The sequence below is a fragment of the Nanorana parkeri genome, unplaced genomic scaffold (genome assembly GCF_000935625.1).
Source record: "Nanorana parkeri isolate BGI_ZX_2015 unplaced genomic scaffold, ASM93562v1 scaffold97, whole genome shotgun sequence".
In the NCBI taxonomy this organism is placed as follows: domain Eukaryota; kingdom Metazoa; phylum Chordata; class Amphibia; order Anura; family Dicroglossidae; genus Nanorana; species Nanorana parkeri.
This window is the reverse complement of record NW_017306365.1, coordinates 949920-970377: the sequence shown is the minus strand read 5'-3', so window position 1 is coordinate 970377 and position 20458 is coordinate 949920. Positions and strand designations below refer to the sequence as shown.

Below are 20458 nucleotides of genomic sequence, written 5' to 3'. Positions count from 1 at the left end.
TATGTAGAATTATTTACATAAGTTGTTAACCCCAAAGGAGCTGTGATATAAGACCAGAGACAGATAATGCAGATACTAGGGTCAATTTGGTTGGAAAACAACCTATCCATAGGTTTCTAGATTGTAATAGGAAAGGAAAAAAAAACTTAAGCAAATACAAAAGTGTGTCCCAGCTCCATGCAGAGGAAATGTCATTGGAGGATTTCAAACTCAGGCAAAATGCTAACGACTAAGCCACCATGCTGCCATTCTGTCTATTGTCTGTGTATGCCATATTGCTCTGTAAGTTATTGTAATATCTGTCTGCCTTCTGGTAGCATAGCCACTCCTTGTCTCCCATATGATGTAATGTCAGGCCACCCTTATCAACCTGTAATAAATGGCACCTGTTCTCATACGTATCTTAGATACTCAGCATAATGGATCTATATGTACGTTATCAGTTTCTATAAAAGGATGTAGTCATCTGGCTATTGAGGAAGATTAACGTATGTCAAGTCCTTGAACCTGAAGACAAATTACATGTGTGTATCTGTGTTTTGGGCATGTCTGTCTTTATATGCATACCTCTGAATTTGAACTAAGGGTTAACTACAGTGAGATCCAAACTCCTCCGCCTCCAGCCACAGTCATACTGCTATTTAAAGTAGGGATGCACCGATACCATTAAAAAAAAAAAAAAGAGTATAAATATTTTTTTTCAAGTACTTGCCAATATTAATTACCTATATTTTTTCTTAAAGTGACAGGAGACATTTTTTCTAAAACAATACAAACTAATGATTTTAGGGCAGATTCTTAAGAATTATGAAGAACTGTAACTTAAAAGACATGACTGAAAAAATAAAACCGATTACTTTGCTGAAGTTGTCAAAAAGCTGTACCAACTCAAAGAAAATGAAGGAACACTGTTGTCATTTAAGAATGTAACAAAATATGTAAAAAGGAAATAAAGATCGCAAAGGTTCTAAATGAGCAACAGGTTGAAAGAGTGCAAACCCCCCAAAAACGCTTTAAATATATTAATAGTAAAAAGATCAGGTCTGAGTATGTAGGCCCCTTACAAGATAACTTGGGGTTGGTAACTGGAGACAAAGTGAAAGCAAATCTATTAAATACTTTCTTCAGCTCTGTGTACACTAAGGAACAAGATGGAACTCAAGTCCATAATAGGGAATGCAATGTCATAGCCTCTAATGAACCACAATGGTGTACCACTTCATATGGTACAGAAAATTAGGGTGAACAAAGCACCTGGACTGTTTGGCTTACACCCATGTGTCCTCAAAGAATTGAACTGTATAATTTCTAAGCCATTGTATCTAATTTTTAGGGACTCTCTGATGACTGGCTTGGGACCCATGGATGGGGCGCAAGACCAATGTGGCACCTATATTTAAAAAGGGATCAAAGTCCTTACCAAGTAATTACAGACCTGTAAGCTTAACTTCCAAAGTTGGGAAGATACTTGCAAGTTTGATAAAGGATCACATGCACTTGTTTTTGCTTGAAAATAATATAAGCGATAGTCCACATGAATTCACAAAAGACAGAAGTTGTCAAACAAACCTACTTTCTTTTTATGAGGAAGTGAGTAATACATTGGACAGAGGAATAGCTGTGGATATAGTATACTTGGACTTTGCAAAAGCATTTGACACAGTTCCCCACATGTGGCTAATGTATAGGTTAAGGTCAGTAGGAATAGAGTCTGGCTTAAAGACCTATTCCGTAGTGGTGATGAATGATTCATACTCTGAACGGTCTGAGGTTGTTAGTGGTGTTCCCCAAGGTTCAGTGTTGGGTCCATTACTGTTCTACTTATAAATTATACAGAGTTGGGGATTAAAAGTGCCATTTCTGTGTTTGCAGATGACACCAAGTTATGTAGTGGAATGCATCATGTAAGGACTGTCTTCAACTTACAAGCAGATCTGAATGCACTGTGTGATTGGGTATCTATTTGACAAATGAGGTTTAATGTTGATAAATTTAAAGTTATGCACTTTGGGACTAAAAACATGCAGGCGTCATACACTCTAGGGGGAGTATGTTTGGGGGGAGTCAATGATGGAGAAAGATCTGGGTGTTCTGGTAGATCATAGACTCAATAATAGCATGCAATGTCAAGCCGCAGTTTCTAAAGCAAGCAAAATACTTTCTTGTATTTAAAAGGGGTCTAGACTCCAGACATAATCCTGCCCCTATAAAAAGCATTAGTAAGACCTCATCTAGAACATGCAGTTCAGTTTTGGACACCAGTTCCCCAAAAGGATGTTATTGAACTGGAGAAAGTGGAGAGAAGGGCAACTAAACTGATGAGGCATGGAGGAGCTCAGCTATGAGGAAATATTAGCTTACCTGAATTTGTTTTCTCTTAAGAAGAGGCGATTAAGGAGGGATATGTAAGTCGCAGAAAGTATCACCAGCACACCATGGTGAAGGCTTCAAGAAGTATTTGATGCGGCATCATTAAAAGTCACTGCAGCACCCACCTTAAGGGATATACCGGTAAGGAGTGCAGTGGGATTCCTCTGAAATTGATACTAAGGGGGTTATATGTTCACTGTGTAGAAATACATAAGTGGTGCATATAGTGAGCTTGGTGCCAAATTATTCACTTTAAAGTCACTGCAAAGGACAAGGTGGCACTCTTTGCATTTGGAGGAAAAGAGGTATAACCTTTGCATGCGGAAAGGATTCTTCACAGTTAGCCATGAAAATGTGGAATAGACTCCCTTAGGGGCTAGTTCTAGCTAGCTCGGTTAACTGTTTAAAAAAAAATGGAAGCATTCCTAAATGCACAGACTATTACTAGATATTAACTTCTTAGAAGTAAAATAAACACCAGATATTGTTGACCCAGCAAATATCAGCTGCCTTGAGGGATCAGAAAGGATTTTTCCTCCTCCCCTGTTGAAGCAAATTGAACAATGCTTTATAGGGGTTTTTTTTCCTTCCTCTGGATCAACTGTGGGCATAGCATTCTGTTTTTTAGGTACACAGCCCATCATGCATTGCTTCCGGGAAGCAATGATGATGATACGTTCTGGGAATTCCAGACGTATGGTGACACAAGGAATTGCATATTCACGGGGCTGAGTGAAACTGTGTCATTACATTTACAAACTTCTATATGGTTGTTAGGCATGGGATAGAACTGTTAGAAATTCAATATAGATATATTTATTTGACTTACTTCTTACCTTTTTAGTGTTAAATCAGGCAAGATGGCTGATTCCAGGTTTTTCTTAGCCCTTTCTCAGTGGTCTGCCCTAATGGAAACACGTGGGGCTGAAATTTGAGGATTGTGTTTTATTTGATAAGCTTTATTAACATAAATTTAACAAGCCACCTCAGACCTCTCGCCTCTCACAGCCCCTCCTAACATTTCAAAGAAATAGAAGCAAGAAGAAATTGTAACCCTTAAAACCCTAACCCAAGTAACATTTTTTTACTTAATGCTATGTGAATGGGAACATGTAACCGGGATAAAATTGTGTTTATCCCAATTTGGGTGCAAAAGTGGAAATAAACTTTAACCAAACTCTTCAGAAATTTGAGCTCTGGCTCCATGAAACATAACTTCCAAATGTTTTTAAGGAATGTTCCATTTGTCGACCTTTATATTTTTTTATACACAGAAGCGGTAGGTATAAACTACCCATAAGATAAGTAGTACAGGAAACTGGATCTTCTACTTTGGGAGGCCTATTAATGTTTACTTTTTTTACTAGACAATTTATGCCTGTTGGAGAGCTCAAGTGTTATTTAAAAATACTATTCTTTATTATTCTATTACCTTGCCAGCATTCACAGGTTATAAAAGTCAATGTTTGCTAAGCTTACTGATATTTGTTTCTGGTATTGTATTGTAAGCAAGGGCAGTTGAGTGATCCAGTTTGTAGCAAATATTTATTAGAAAAGGACTTGTTGGTCCGTACACTGGCGCCAAGAGCCAGTCAAGTACAAATATCCAGTTGGAAAATAAATGTAGCACTTGTTTTACAGTAAATCGGTCAGTACCATAAAGGTACTATTTAGACTGTGGCAGTAAAATGTAGCCACCAAATGTCTATTGAATGTTACCATCAATACAGGATTTAATCTATCTGTAACCATCTATATTTGTTTTCCTCAATACCAACAGGCAACTTTTAGCTTGTGGTCACTGCGAATAAGTTAGTATTCTTCTACTTGTAGTAGATCAAAATAAGTGATCACTTTTACTGAGCACATTTAAATGTATGCACCTACAATCACAAAGTATATTATTGCATTCATGTTCGCTTATTAAAGCTGAACTATGGGCACATAAATGTTCATTTAAATATATTCATCAATAGCCATCAAAGATATAATGAGCAAACCCTGCAGACCCAAATAATACCTTGTAAATGTAGCACTGACATCATCACTGAGCAGTACATAGCCTGTGCAGACAACAGAGCTGTGAGAGTTACCCAACAGTCCCACCCACTACAGGCTGCCTGCAGAAAACTACAGGAGGGAGCGGAGACGAGACCAGTGCACAGTGCACAAGGAGAGAGAGCAGCAGTGATCGGTCTTTATTACAGGAAGCTTCTGCTCAGAGGCAAAGCTTCACACTGAATTACTGCACAGATCTGGAAGAAATGCACAAAGCACACCATGATTTAAGTGCATGCCTTTGGTATTTAGACCATATTTACTTTTCCTGAAGTTCAGCTTTAAGCTTATTTTGCTTTATGTTGGTGCACATTTGTATGTTAATAAAGGCATAGTTCTTTTTTGTCCTGCATTTGGGCTTGACTTAGAACTTTTGGGTGAGGGAACTGCAGTGCTTTTTTTTCTTCTGTGGTTTAAAAAAACAAGCATTACGCTGAAGCAGACCATTTTGCAGAATTTTTTTCCCACCTTAGTTTGCAAAAAAGGAGGACTTGGGAGTGAATTGTAGTTGATTGTCTGGCCCTGTACATTTTGGTTTCAATCTGGACCATGTTAGATGATCCGAACACTAGTGCTACACTTGTGTTATATTGATTGGCAGTCAGCATGTATTAATTGTTACTTTGAAAAGGAATTATTCTCCATATAAAACAATGAGTAGTTGTTACACAGCATAGACAGATAAATGATATTGTAATAGTTGCACTTGAAAGCAGTTTAGGCTTAAACTCTTATCTGTAGATTACCTGTGAAAAGTTTGTTCATACAAATGTCAATAATAATGTTTTGTTCTGACTACTGGCATCATTATGAGGATTTTCCAAGAAATCTACACCTGGAATTGTTAGCTAATCTTGATAACTGTATTATTCTTAATGAATAGTAATGTGTGGCCTTCCTGTTTGGTTCTTATAAAACATGCCTGTTTTCCGTGTTGGTGCCAGTATTTATTTACTCTGTAGGAACCTGCGTCAGATATGTGAAAATTTGTTTATTGAGTATGAGACTTTAATTTCCTATTGGCACTCATGACTGCATCTAGAAGAGTTTAACAGTCAACCTTAGTAAGACCAGGGCCCAGTAAATGATTTCAAAAGCTTTCGTGCCCCAACAGTAAGGAAAGAAAGCTAATACTTAAAAAGCTAATACAATAAAAAATATGGGTATGCAAAATATGTATTAAATAGGGCGTTATCAGCTGAAAATATGAGTTGCTGTTATTTAAATAAAGGGGAATTGATCAAAACTGTAGCAAACAGAATCTGGAGCAGTTGGCAAAAAAGAACACGGTACTGATCCTAAGAGGAATCAGACCACAGTTGTTATAGAGGGTCGGAGTTGCCACTTCGTTCAATAAAAAAGACACTTTATTTGAACAGTATTGAATGATTGCACATGAGTTAGACCATATGACATCAAACCCCCATCTTACTATAGAGTTAAAACAATAGTGTGAATAACATTGCCTCACTCCCACACACTACTTACTCACACGGACTAGCTGATAAAATTCATGATTGATGGCCGGTGGAGCTCAAAGGAAGAAAAGAAAAAAAAGAGTATCCAATTGCAACCTATGAGCGTTATTTGCAAAACTTAACTGAACAAGCTGAAGAAAGAAGCTGATTGGTTACTATGGTTTGTTTAACTCCGCCAGATTTTGTCTGCTCCAGTTTTGATAAATTCCCCCCATGTATCTATTTAAACCTTTCTCTCCCTCTCCCTCCCTCCCATTCTCTTTTCTGGGGGTCCAGGGAGGCATGTGCTGGTTGGGGGATGGGGTGGCATGTATTTTGAGTCAGGGTTGATGAGGTGTGCTGTGAATAAGAAGGTGATGGTGGCTGCGGACCAATATGCTATGGGCATGGGGTAAAGCAGGTGGGTAGTTTTGCTGGATACCTGCTGATGGTTGGTATTGAAGGGAGAAGATATGTTGGATACCTGCTGTAAGTGGGAGTAGTGATGATGTGCTAGATATCTGGTGTGTGTGTGTGAGAAGGGGTAAGATGTGCTGTTGCATCCAGCACATCCCACCCTCGCTTCCCAATGTGTGAGTGGGATAGATGTGTTGCAGATCTTCTATGAGGGGGATGGGATGTGCTGGATATATGCTGGGCTGCATACCTGCTATGTGCTGCTATCACATCCCTCAGTTCCAGTTCCACAATCTTCACCGCTCTAGCTCACGGAGTGCTCAGGAATGTGGGCGGGATCTCCCATGGACTGGCTGAGACAGGAACTAGAGCTGGATGTTAGAGGAGAAGCTCAGTGTCAGATGGGAACGTCCTCCGAGGCATTTTTGTACTTGGTGGTAGTTGAATAGCCTTGAAGTAAATAAATGAAACAGCCTCAGTCCCACAGTTATTATACAGGATTTATATAGCGCCAACAGTTTGTGCAGCGCTTTACAATATAAGGAAGACATTACAATCACAATACAATTCAAGACAAGATTGTAAGGATACCCAGGGTTCTAGATTAAAATGTTACCGTAAGCTTTTTCTACCTTTTTTGGCATATCAATTGCATTGAAAGCTGCGGAGAAAGCTGTGGTGTTACTGCTGGGTTCTCTTGATGAAGAACTATAAATAATGTGCCCCAGATTTGTTTTTAGAGAAAACATGCTACTGTCTTGAAAGAAATGAATCCCAAGGCTCCAACCATGAATTGCTGGAAAGTTTGTCAATAAAAGTTATCTTGTTCGAAAGAATACTGTATACAAATCGTGATTGTTCTAACACATTTCAACATATTTGAGGTTTGTACTATGATTTTCCAACTGCTCTGACCTTGCTGGTGGACAACCATGGCAGTTTTACTTATTACTGGAAGATGTTTCAAGGTTTTTTTTTTTTTTTTTTTTTTAAATCCAGAAGTATGCAAGAGACATATGCAAGGTTTCTAAAAGGTTAAAGGCGATCTAACTTTTGTAGATAACATTGAGACAAGTACTAGTTGAGAAGCTAGCTCTCCAACACCAGAGGATGGAGCAATATCTACCCAGATAGGTGGACTGAGCAACAGCACTTGCATTGATGCTTGCCAGATGCTGACAGAAATACAATCTCGGACCTCTAATCTTTCACTTGCCTAGCAGAGTGATGAATTGGACTCTTCTTGCAGAGAGTTTTCCCCAAAAAGGTGGTATAATCCACCTGAATTCCTCTGCTGTCAGAGCTGCACATTATCATTGTTGCAAGTATTGCTCCAATTTGGGAATATTACTTACTTTTCTCTGGTGCATCTCTGTTTTTATTACCTGCATCCATGTTTGCCAAACATTGTATTACTTTGTAGAATACCTTTTTAAATTAGTGCTAATATCCACTTTATTTGATCTGTTTTTGCTAAACTGTTAAACAAAACTGTTAAGTTTAACACACAAGTTTCCTTTGAAGAAGATATAGACAATAAGGTTTCTTAAGGAACATAAAGTTATACAGGGATATGCCTAACATTAATCCGTGTGTCCACAAAAACACATTGTTTAACTTTAATTCCCTATATTTATACAAAAATGACTGGTATTTTAATTTGAATGGCCAAGAAAATATTTAATGTTTTGTGAAGCAGCTGTCTGAGTGATGTGTTTATTTTTAGGCTGATTTGAAGTCCAATGTTATGTCAAGTAGAGGAAACCCCATAGATTATCAGTACAGTAAGTAACATTTCCAAATTGTTATATTTACTTCTAATCTATAATTACCCTGAAAATGTTTTTTTTTTCTTTAGTTGCTATAACGCTGTAGTTATTTTAGTTATGGAGACCTTGTCACCGAACCATTTATCTAAAGAACAGTCTTTCTATAAGGTTATTTGTGCATTTAACATATTATAGGAATGTTATTTACCGGTAAAAGCCTCCCTTGTGTAGATTCCCAAAAGCCCTGGGACTGTGCTGAGCGCCATCATCTTGAATGTGATGTCAGCAGCCCCAGTAGACTCAGATTTGTCACTCAGATGGCACGCTACAGTATTCCCCTTTACTCCTCTCCCTGGAAGCTGCCTAAACGTTTATGTGGCAAGATGAATGGAGGAGTAAAGGAGCAGCCAACACAGAGGGTAATTAGACACTCACAGAAGGGTAGGGGTCTTTGCTAGGGAATTTACTTTTCTGAAGAAGTCAAATTTGCTAGCAAATTGCGAGGCACATTGCAAGTTGATAAAAAAAATGTTAATGGAAAGAAAAATTCTGCAAATAAGTATTAAAAATACTTGATTTTTCTGCGCTTTTACATGCAATTTTATTAAGCTTGTGACAGGGTGGGTCATTTGAGCATTTAGTGTAATGTGTAATCCCCTTGTAGCGTTAGTCTCCACAATATGTAACTTAGCCAAGTTGTATTCTTATGGCCCCTTTCACACATGCATTCCAATCAGGTCCACCTGTCAGTTTTTCATGTGGACCTGGTAAGAAGCCCAATGTTAGTCTATGGGCAGCAGTATCTAAATGTAAGGGCGTCCTTTTACATCTGGTTACCTCCAACTCCGGCCAGGTCTGCAAAAGCAAATGGAACAGTGTTCAGTTTCGCCGAAACTGATTGTACCGGATTGGGGTAATCTGATGTGAATGGACACCTGTCAATTTTCATCCAACTCTCAATTGACCAACATGGGTCCGGTAATTTCGGTTTTCCCCTCTATCGCAAGATGGAGGAAAAAACTTGGTGGTCACGGATGTCACAATGGGAACATCCATTCCAATCAGCAGGGGATTCGTGCACGCATACCCTCCTGATCAGAACTGAAGGCAACCACGTGAAAGAGGCCTAACTTGACACAATCAGCAATAAGTGCATTTTTTAGTAGTTTGGTGAAGAGTTACAATCTCTTTTTTTGGCTTTTATTGCTGTATATGTTCCCATTGGGAAAGTTTACCCACTCTTTCATATTCTTACCTATTTTCTATGATGTTGGGTGTCACTGGACAATTAAGTAAGGGAAAATCTTCCCAATGGGTACTCTAGCAGCAATAAAAAAAATGAGATTCTAACCCTTACCCTATCCAAAAAAGATTTGTTGCTGGAGTTGGATTAGACTTAATTCTATGAAATCTAATGCATGTTTTAATTAGACTTAAAAGTGCAAAATCCATTTGCAAGACCATGCTGTAAATATGTTCTAATATATTAATGTTTTGGTACCTACTGAGATGTTGTAATGCTGTGAATATGTAGATTCTACACCTGACAAACCACAGTAATTTGTTAGCAGATCACCAGCATACTGTCTATATGCAGAGTACCCACTAGTGGCTGAAAATTCTCATGACAGTCTCTGTACTTCTGAGTCAATACTTTTTAACCAAAATCCTTTTATCTGTATTTGAAGTCTTTAAGCCAGTTTCTGCATCAGCAAGGCTTTACATCAACCCTAATGCAGAGCTAGAACTGCAGGCACCAAAGTTAGACTGGAACATGGAAATTCAACATGTCGCAATAGAACTGACCAAACCACAGGTAAGTAACAATCAAGATGTACTGCACTGTGATAATCCACAATATCTCTTGCAGGTTGGACATATTTTGGGTTTATTAACCCTTAAGGAGCTTCTTTATGCATTTACAGTGTATGCATCGGGAAGTGTACTAAAAGTATAAATTGCTTTAATATGTTTATTGCTGCTATTTTTATGCACTCCTCTGTCTCTTGTGAAGTCTAATAAACATTGTCTTGAGACGATGACATTCACTATGTTAATGTATTGAAAATGTGTCCCGGTTCATGAGTGGCTTAATTTAGACTAGTTTAGAATAATGTTGGCCTCTAATTAAATGAAAACATGCTGATATGTATTACTGCTCAATCAGTAAATATTTTAGTTGGACACATATTATTTGGTTAAGTGTGCCATCTCATGACAGCTGGTCATGGGGGAAAACAGAGTGCGGGTTCGTTGTAGAGCTGGGGGACTCGGAGGCAGAGAGGTAACTGATCATGAACCAATAAGAGAAGAGAGTGTTGGGGCTAATAATTGACCATGGTCTATGAGGAGGTAAGGAAAAAAAAAGCTGAATGGCGATTGCTTGTGCACCAGGGACACGCATGATTCATGTTAAAGGTTATCATGGCAGGGGATGGCGAGATGAGAGAAACAGCTGTAGACGGTAGTAGTAAAACTATCAGCATGTAGTGTGGCTGGTGGGTTTTGAGTTATCAGTGAATGTAGTATGGACAGTGGTAATAAGCCTATTGGAGAATTTAGTGTGAATACTGGGGGTTGACCTATTAGTGATTGGGGTGTGGATAGTGGGGGTAGAGCTATTGGTGAATTTGGTGTGGACATCGGGAGTAGATCTATCAGTGAATGCAGTGTGGATGGTAGGGACAGATCTACTGGATATAGTAGTGTGGATGGTGGAGGTAGAGCTATCAGAGGATGTAGTGTGGATGGTGGTGCTATCAGGAAATGTACTGTTGACGTGGGGAAGGGGGGTAGGGCTAGTAGCGAATTTAATGTGAACAGTGGAGGTAGACCCATCAGCAAATGTAGAGTGGATGGTGAGAGTAGAGCTGTCAGAGGATGTAGAGTGGATTTTCAGGGTAGAGCTGTCGGACTGTAGTACAGACAGTGTGGTTAGAGCTATCAGAAAGTGTAGAGTGAACAGCGGGAGTAGAGCTATCAGAGAATAAAATGTGGTTAGTGCTTTCTACATTCAATCTATGTGGCGGAAAGTAAAAATTACAATCTGCCTTCTACCCTACAACAGAAAGAATTGAGACTTGCATTATTTTTAGCAATTGGAGAAGGCTGAGAATCAAATGTGCTGTGAGCAACTGAACAGAGCTGATCACTCAGATATGCACCGAGCACTCATAGAAAATCAGACAGATCCTCTGTTAAAACAGGACATTTCAATCCTTTTAAAGAATAATACATTCATTTAAGGATGTGAGTTGGGGTTAGAGTTGTGATTTCAGTAAACTAGAAGCACCATGCAATCCAGCACTGATTCTTGTGCATTGTTTTTCTAAATGTAGCATATAAATGAAGATTATCAGTTTTTTTAGTACTCTATATTCCTTGATTTTGTTAAATAATTTTAAACCTTTTTGGGGTTAGTGATAACCACAAATCTTTTTTTTTGCAGTACCTCAGTATGATCGACTTGTTGGCGTCTGTGGATTACATGGTGAGGAACGTCCCATACCGAAAGTACAGACCAGTGGTAACACTGAAGGAAGACTGCAGAAAATGGTATGCTAGCACTTTATAAAATGTTTTCACTCCTATATAACATAGGTCCTACCAGATGTCATTTGTATTTATATACTTGTGTTGCTAGAAAAGTTTAAGTGACACTAAACTCAGGATTTAAATCTTAAAAATGCCTTCAAGTACCTTAACAATTAACAAAAATCTATCTTATTTGTGTATCACTTGGCTCGGTTCCCCATGGTCCCTGTGTGTGTTGTAAATTAGCCACCACTCCAAGCTTGCTACCATGATAGACTATAACGTCAATACAAATGAGCTAACTAAACGTGACATTTGTAGTCCGACATGGGAGCGAGCTTGGAGGGGTGAATACTTTACAACATACAAAGGACGATGGGAAATAAAAATAGCCACCCTCCAGAATGAAGGACAGTGTCAGCATGAATTCAGAGATGATTTGAGGATCTACAGCTGAGTGATACACAATAAGCTAAATTTTTATTAAAGGAGAACTATGGGGTCAGTGCTTTTCCCCATAGTTCTCCAAGGGGTCACAGGAGGACATAAACTCCCCCTCCCCCGTCCGTTCCGCCAGTTCCGCCAGTCAGCACTGGAGGATCGGAGCGGGGAGGAGTAACTCCTGAGTTAGTGTCACTGTTAGTTTTCTACAAACATTATTTCAACACGTCCAACTAAATATAAAACCTGTACCAGTGTGTTAAAAGCTAAAAGTGTATAATAGTTGTCTGTGAAGGTTCTTATTCATGCAGGTCATGGTATATCTGTAAAAAAATAAGTCAAGGCAAGTGGACTTGCTGTATTTTTCTTGAAGACTTTTCACTGGTCATCCAACCAGCTTTCTCAATTACAGGAGGACTGGTTTAAAAGAGGTGTGAAAGAGGCCATTTATGTAAAAATGGAGAATGGGGGGGGGTGAGACATCCATTGTCTGCCACATACAATACTGTTTTAACACCTCTCTCTGGGCAGGTTAATAACACCTCCTAGACTCCAATTATACAAATGCAATCAACACCTGGTTGTGATTAACAGATCATATGGATTGGAGCAACATTCACCATATTTATTCCCAGATCAATTGTTTTGTACAAGTCATTCTGAATTGAAAAAAGCTGGTTGGATGACCAGTGAAACATCTTCAAGAAAAATACACCAAGTCCAGTTGCCTAGTTGTGATAATGTTAGTTGAGAATGTTAATGCATTGACTTTGCTACATAACTAAAAGGTTAAAAAAAGATACATCTCCAAGTTCTTCCCTAGTCTTCTGGCAGTGGCCATGTTAACTAAGGGCAGATTACTAGATCTCCATTTACTTCCTGGAACTCTGGCACATGTGACTAGGACATGTGATAATGCACATCATCTCAGGGGAGGAAAATGTCTTTCCCTGAGATCTCATGAGATTACAGATGAGATTTCCCAGCAATGCACTGCTGATGTAACCTTCCCAAGATGCAATGCTTTGGCAATTACACAATTTGTTCCAAAACTTGACCAGGAAGTAAATGAACTCTATTTGTAGAAAATGGAAAACAAGTTTAACTAATAAAAGTAAGATGATTTTAAATCCGCATGCAGAGCTGCATGCTGATATGATTTTTAGTAAAAGGGGGTAAAGGTCCACTTTAAAAGTGTATTGGTTTTGCTCCTCCCCCTGAATTCACAGTCGCAAAGCTGTGAAAATGCTGCTTTCATTCATTCCTAAGGAAAAGCCATCCATTGTCTGAATGAAAGATGTACAACCTACTCACAGGAATGAATTGAGATTGGGGCATGCATGTGCTGAAAAAAAGTTAGGATGCTTTTGAAGTGGCGGTTGTGTGGCTGTCAGCAGGCCACACAGCAAACATTTTTGATGCTGTGGGAAAATGCATTTGCAATTCCTGGGAAGGGGGGTAGAGGACATACTAAAAGGACAACTGTACCAAATGAATCACAGAGGAGGATCATCCAATTGAGATTTTACACACGGACGCCCATATTTCAGAACTCAAACCATGGAGATTAGTCTTAGTCTCAGTGAGGTAACTACTGCCATAGTGACCCATGCAGTTGCTATGGGACCAGGGCAGAGGGGGGCCCAGCAACGGGGGTGGAGGAGGCCGGGGCCTAGCAGCGGCGGTGAGGTGGAGGAGGCTGGGGCCCAGCAGCGGGCAGCTCTGGGCTGACAGGTAAGAGAAGCGCACGTGTGCAGGGAAAGGGACCCCAACCCGCCCACCTCAGACCCTGCAGAGCCCACCATAGAGAGTCTTAGTTGGGCTCTGCAGTATCTATGGTGGGTTCTGCAGGGTCTCTCTCAGTTGGGCTGTGTGAGGTCTATGGGCCTATGGTGGGCTGTGCAGGGGTTGTAGGTGTGCTCTGCAGGGTCACTCTCAGGTGGGCTGTGTGGGGTCTATGGGTCTCAGGTGGCCTCTGCGGTATCACTCTCAGGTGGCCTCTGCGGTATCACTCTCAGGTGGCCTCTGCGGTATCACTCTCAGGTGGGCTCTGCGGTATCACTCTCAGGTGGGCTCTGCGGTATCACTCTCAGGTGGGCTCTGCGGTATCACTCTCAGGTGGGCTCTGCTGTATCACTCTCAGGTGGGCTCTGCGGTATCACTCTCAGGTGATCTCTGCGGTGTCGCTCTCAGGTGATCTCTGCGGTGTCGATCTCAGGTGATCTCTGCGGTGTCGCTCTCAGGTGATCTCTGCGGTGTCGCTCTCAGGTGATCTCTGCGGTGTCGCTCTCAGGTGATCTCTGCGGTGTCGCTCTCAGGTGATCTCTGCGGTGTCGCTCTCAGGTGGGCTCTGCGGTGTCGCTCTCAGGTGGGCTCTGCGGTGTCGCTCTCAGGTGGGCTCTGCGAGGACACTCTCAGGTGGGCTGTGCAGGGTCTGTGGTGGGCTCTGCGTGTGCACTCTCAGGTGGGCTCTGCGTGTGGGGTCTATGGTGGGCTCTGGATTCTCAGGTATGCTTTCCAGGGTCACTCTCAGGTGAGCTGTGCAGGGACTCAGGTGAGGTCTATGGGTCTTTGGTAGGCTGTGTGGGGTCTATGGTGGACTCTGCAGGGTCACTATCAGTTGGGTTGTGCAAGTTCTCAGGTGGGGTCTGTGGGTCTATGGTGGGCTGTGCTCGGTCACTCAGGTGGGCTGTGCGCGGTCTACGGTGGGCTCTGCAGCAGTGATCGGCGAACTAATCTCTTCTTCGGCTCTGACGTCCGAGCCAGCAGGAGCACAGTTGAAGACAAGGAGACAGAGATGGCGCAGGCATGGGAACGTGTTCTGGAGGTAGCTAATTTTTTTTTTCTGTAATATTTGTAAGAGATTAAATAGCTGCAGAAATTATGGGTCCAGATACAATTTCACTTTCTGTTTCTCTGAATATAAACTCCTATATTTTTGCAAACTCCTCCCTGACATGCTTGGTTTTATGTGCAGGTGGAACTATGCCATCACCAGCATTCTAGAAGTTCGTATTAAACAAAGGACACATATGTGGACTTGGAGCAACATAGCAGAACACAGGGAAAACCTTAAAGCCTATAAAAATGTTTACAAGGTCAAGCTGACTCAGACCAAAGTTCCTGAGGAAACGCTAAAGGAACTGCAGGTAAGCAGTGTGCACTTTACTGTAGCCTCAAAAATCCAGCTATTAGGCAGATCTAGTTAAACACATGTCTTATGAGGTTCTCATGTATCCATGTATATCTGTAAAAAAAAAAAAATTCTGAATTGAGAAAGCTGGTCAGTTGACCAGTGAAACGTCTTCAAGAAAAATACAGCAAGTCTAGTTGCTATGACTTATTTTTTTTGCAGATATAGTTAAACACATGCTACCAAGCTAGCACTGTTACATCTCATACCCACAGTCAAGGAGAAGCTGTCATAATTTGAAAAGTCCATTATGAAGACTTGTATTCTACTTGGTTTTCTGTATGTAAATCTTCAGTTGTGAATCATTTTCCAGGTTTAATTTATGTAATTGTGATGATAGCTAGGGTTGGTGTACACGGTCCCTTATTTTTCATTTCTGATGTGTGTGTATTAATGCAGTGGTTAACATTTTTGTATTTTTTTTGTTTTACCTTACAGGCTTTGGAAAACAAACTTGATGTGTTTAATATAATCCTGGGCAGACAGCAAGCTCAAGCAGAGGTAAAAATTATAATTTTGTTTCCATTTCTACTGCTAAAAAGCATATGTCATTTACAGAGAGCCTGCTATGTTTTTACAAAACATAAGAGTATAACCAAGTCCTCCTTTGTACTGTCGCTTGTGCTGAAAAGTGGTTATAAAATCCTAGCTGAGTGTAGGCAAATAAGGCTAATTTGGGAAGAATCTGTCTCATGTTGGTTCTGGGGTTGGCTGAAGGCATTTTGCTTCACTACCAGTGATGTCACTGCCCTGGAAGGCGAATAATACATTTGTAGTTTTATGTATTTTTTTTCAGTGCAAACTTTAATTAGAGATTTTTAATTCAACAAAAATAAAGCATACAGCTGTTTGTGGCTTACACAATATTCTGCAAAACCTCATGGACAGTGATAATACACATATGTGCAACACATAAATATAATCCAAGTTATTAAGAAATGATTTCTGTCATTACATTTATTTACTGTGGCCAAGGAATCTTCCCTCAATTAGATATTTTCTTGTCTTAAAGCCAGTTAATTTACATCAGGCTTAGATATTACACTTTTTTTATTACTCTCATAGGGGCCGAACGATAGTGAGTGAATAGCCAAATGCCGACGAGCGGCATTCGGCTTGGCTATTCTGCTCAGTACCTTTTTGGCAAATTGTTTTTACAGTTGCATATTCCTGCCTTATACTTTTGGAAGATGCTTCTGCATTGCAGCCTTTTGAAGCAATTTCAAGTCTGAGAGGAAAATCGGCATGTTTAATATGTATAATACTTTCCACTAATAAATTTTGGTTTTTCTCAAAGTTGTTTGTATTTTAAAGTGGACCTAAACACACCCACTTAAACCTCATGTAAGCTATAACATGTTAATGTAACGTCAAAAGTAATTTTCAGTCAGTCTTTAAAGGAGAACTAATGGGGTTAAGGCTTTTCCCCATAGTTCTCCTTAGGGGAACGGGAGGACACAAACTAGCTTCCTCCCGTCACCCTAGGCTCAGTATACCGCGAGCTGTAGCTGTAGCTAGAACTATGAGGTGAGTGAAAAGCACTCACCTCATAGTTCTCCAGTATTGCAATAAACGAGTATTAATAGATAGGAGGCACAGTGCTTTAGCAAGCTGTTATCCAGTTGGGGTTTAGATGTATTTTTTTTTTTTTTAAATATTCTTTATTTTCCAGTTTTGCATTAATAAACAACATAATAAAACAAAATAGAAAGGCACATAGGAAAACATAGATAGGGGTTAGCGGGGTGACAAAAACATAGGGACACAATCCTTTCCCGGATACTCGACAGCTTTGTACCATTCGGTCTTGCGAGCTGGCCACAGTGAACAAAGTGCATATGAACAAGATTCTGTAATCAAGAATAACTAGGCATTAAGTTCCGGGGTGGGGATGGGGGTGGGGGGGGGGAGAGGACAAGGGGGGTAGGAAGGGAGGGTGTAGAGAGGAAAAGTTAGGAAGAAGGGAAAGGGTGTACCCCTGGTCTTTGGCCATCCGCAAGCGGAGCCCTCACTATTCCGGAGCTCTTCATCGATCAAAAAGATCCGGCATGTACACCTCACTCTCTTGTAAGTATGGGAAGTGTGGAGCTAAAATGTAGGAAGATCATAAAAAACATTCTGCCAGCAAAGACCTCAAACCTCCATGTCATCATGGTGGATGGTGATGCAGCCACATGGCCCATGTGGAGTAGTGTTTATCATATCTACCATTATTCGTGGCCAGCCATTCCTGAGAAGCCTGGATGCCTGACACCTGCTCGCTCCACTCCTCCATCAAGGGGAACCGCTGTCTTCTTCCAGTAGCGGGGAATCAGTCGCTTGGCCGCGTTTGGGAGATGGGGGAGAAGACTGGACTTGTATCTAGTCACTGATCTTGGTACCGAGTGAAGGAGGAAGGGGGCTGGTGTGAGAGGTAAGTCTATGTCCAAGAGTACCTTAATTTCAGCCTGGATTTGTTGCCAAAAGGGTTGGATTGCAGGGCAGTCCCACCAAATATGGAGATGCGTGCCCAACATCCCACAGTTACGCCAGCATAGCGGTGACACAGAGGGGTATATACGGTGTAGGCTGTGGGGAACCCTGTACCACCGGGCGAGGAGCTTATAGTTTGTCTCCTGGACCTTAGAGTCTATGGAGGAAGAGTGAGTATATTTAAGAATATTGGCCAATTCCGCTTCCGAGAACCGTGTCCCCATGTCGCCCTCCCATTCTGCCAGGAAGTGCAGTGGACTCGAAGAGTCCTGTTGTAACAAGAGTCTATAGAGCAGGGAGAGGGACCTGGGGGGCGGCTCTGTTGCGGCACACAGTTCCTCGAATGGAGTGGCAGAGTTAAGGGGCCGCACTCTGGACTCTAGTGAGCGCAGAAAGTGCGAAAGTTGTCTGTGCCTCCAGAAGTCGAACGGATACGACCCCCATTTCTGACGCATCTCCTCAAGGGACATCAGCGCAGAGCCATTCAGGAATTTAGAGAGGTTCACACGTCCATCTCCCACCCAACGGCCAAGATATGTCAAGCTCTCACCCGGTGGAAACCAGGGGAACCCACCCACCGGGGCCAGGGGGGATATAGCGGGCGCCAGTTGTCTCTGTTTGTTCATGCGGTCCCAGAGCCGCAGCGTGTGGGAGGTGAGCGGGGAGGTAGTGGCGGCCAACCCCCTGAACTCTGGTAGCAACCATGGTGCATGAGCCAGGTTCCGGCCAGCCATACTCTTCTCCAATGCCACCCATAGCTTGTCCCCCACCCGGAAATGCCAGTCTAGGATTTGCTGAAGTACCGCTGCCTTGTAGTAAAGGTGCATGTCCGGGAGGCCCAGCCCACCCGACAGTTTCACTCTCCTCAGAATGGAGAATGCGATTCTGGGCTTATGTTTCCGCCACACAAAGTCTGAAAAAAGACTACGGAGATGGCGGAAAAACATGTGAGGGACCGCTATGGGAAGCATCTGGAAGAGAAAGAGCAGTCTAGGGAGGACTGACATCTTCAATATGTTTACCCATCCCTATCCTGGAGAATGCTTCTCTATCCCAGGATTTGAGGTCTCACTCTATCTGCTTAAGGAGCGGGGGATAATTTAAGGGATACAGTCGTTCAGGAGTGTGAGGCAGATGAATACCTAGGTATTTAATACTAGTAGTCGCCCAGACAAAGGGGAAGGCCAAGTATGTGGGGGGCCGGGACTGTGACAGGGAGGATCTCAGATTTCGAGTAGTTAATTTTAAAGTTGGAAAGGGTACCGTAGGTGTCTATTGCTCGGAGTATGTTAGGCAGGGATATTAGAGGCTGGGTCACGAACAGGAGGACGTCATCGGCATATGCCGCAAGTTTGTGTTCTGTGCTACCTACGGTAACCCCGTGAATATTCGGGTCAGAGCGGATAGTTCGTAACAGGGGTTCAAGTGTGAGGGCGAAAAGTAGGGGCGACAGTGGGCACCCCTGTCTGGTCCCGTTCCGAACCGGGAACGGGGTCGACAGGGCGCCATTCACCCTCACCCGTGCCTCAGGTGTCGTGTAGAGGGAGGAGATCCAAGACAGCAACGCAGCCCCCAGTCCCCGTTGGCGCAGAACCTCCTCCAGAAACACCCAGTCCACCCTGTCAAATGCCTTCTCTGCGTCCAAGGAGAGGAACAGGCAGGAAGGGGGTTGTGACATAGAGCGGGCCCAGTGTAGGACGTGAGTAGCTCTAAGGGCATTGTCTCTTGCTTCCCGCTGTGGTATAAAGCCAGTTTGATCAGGGTGGACTAGGGTTGGTAGGAGGGGTCCCAATCTGTTTGCCAATATTTTAGAGAATATCTTTATGTCCACGTTAATCAGGGAGATCGGGCGGTAGCTCTGGGGCTGCGTGGTATCCTTTCCCTCCTTTGGGATGACCGAGATGTGGGCCATCAGTGCCTCACGTGGGATATTCCCTCCATGGGCCAGGGTGTTAAGGTAATTACAAAAGTGAGGGCTTAGGATCGTAAGATATTTGTGATAATAGGCCTTCGTATACCCATCCGGGCCAGGGCTCTTATGCCCTGGGAGGGATTTGACCACCCTCTCTAATTCCAGTGAGGTGATGGGCCTGTCCAACATCTCAGCCATCTCCGAGGATATAACCGGCCCCCTGCTTTAGTCAGGTATTCGCGTATGCGGTTGCGGCGGTGGTCGTCTGTCAAGGTTGGGTCATTAGGGGGCAGGTCATAGAGGGTCGCATAATATGAGCGGAAAGCGTCAGCTATTTTGGAGGTACTAACTACCTCCTCTCCCGACCTTGTGCGCAACTTATGGACGTGTGACATTGCTCTGCGTTTCAGGTGGTATTGGCCAATGAGCAGTAGGTCTATGCGCGAGTATGTGCCATGGACACTAGAATAATAACTATAATCCCTGTCAGGGGCGTGGAGTGCGCGCCAGCTATCAATGAGGGCCAGGTTCTGTAGTGCCCGACAAAAGTGCTTCAGGGCGGTAAAAGAGTGGGAAGATTTCCCCGTGGATACGTCCAGGGCAGGGTCAGGGCTAAAATTAAAATCGCCACCCAATATGAGCATACAGTCCGTGAAGGTGAGTAGTTTGGGGAGGACCATATCAAAGAAAGTCAATTGTTGTGTGTTTGGGGCATCGATTACGGCAAACGTGACCTTTATCCCCTCAATGGAGCCCTTGATAAATAGATATCTGCCATTAGCGTCAGAGCATTGGTCCTGAACGTTGAAATGGCAGTTCTTATGAATTGCTATAG

General features: G+C 42.2%; 1 protein-coding gene across 1 annotated transcript in view; it reads left to right on the top strand.

Moving 5' to 3' along the window:
* VPS13C (vacuolar protein sorting 13 homolog C) overlaps positions 1-20458 on the top strand; it is a 225912-nt gene that overhangs the window by 50331 nt on the left and 155123 nt on the right. The window contains exons 12-16 of the mRNA XM_018552762.1: positions 8029-8086; positions 9760-9887; positions 11520-11626; positions 15024-15195; positions 15678-15740. Coding sequence (XP_018408264.1) covers positions 8029-8086; positions 9760-9887; positions 11520-11626; positions 15024-15195; positions 15678-15740 — 528 coding nt within the window. The remainder of the gene's footprint in view (positions 1-8028; positions 8087-9759; positions 9888-11519; positions 11627-15023; positions 15196-15677; positions 15741-20458) is intronic.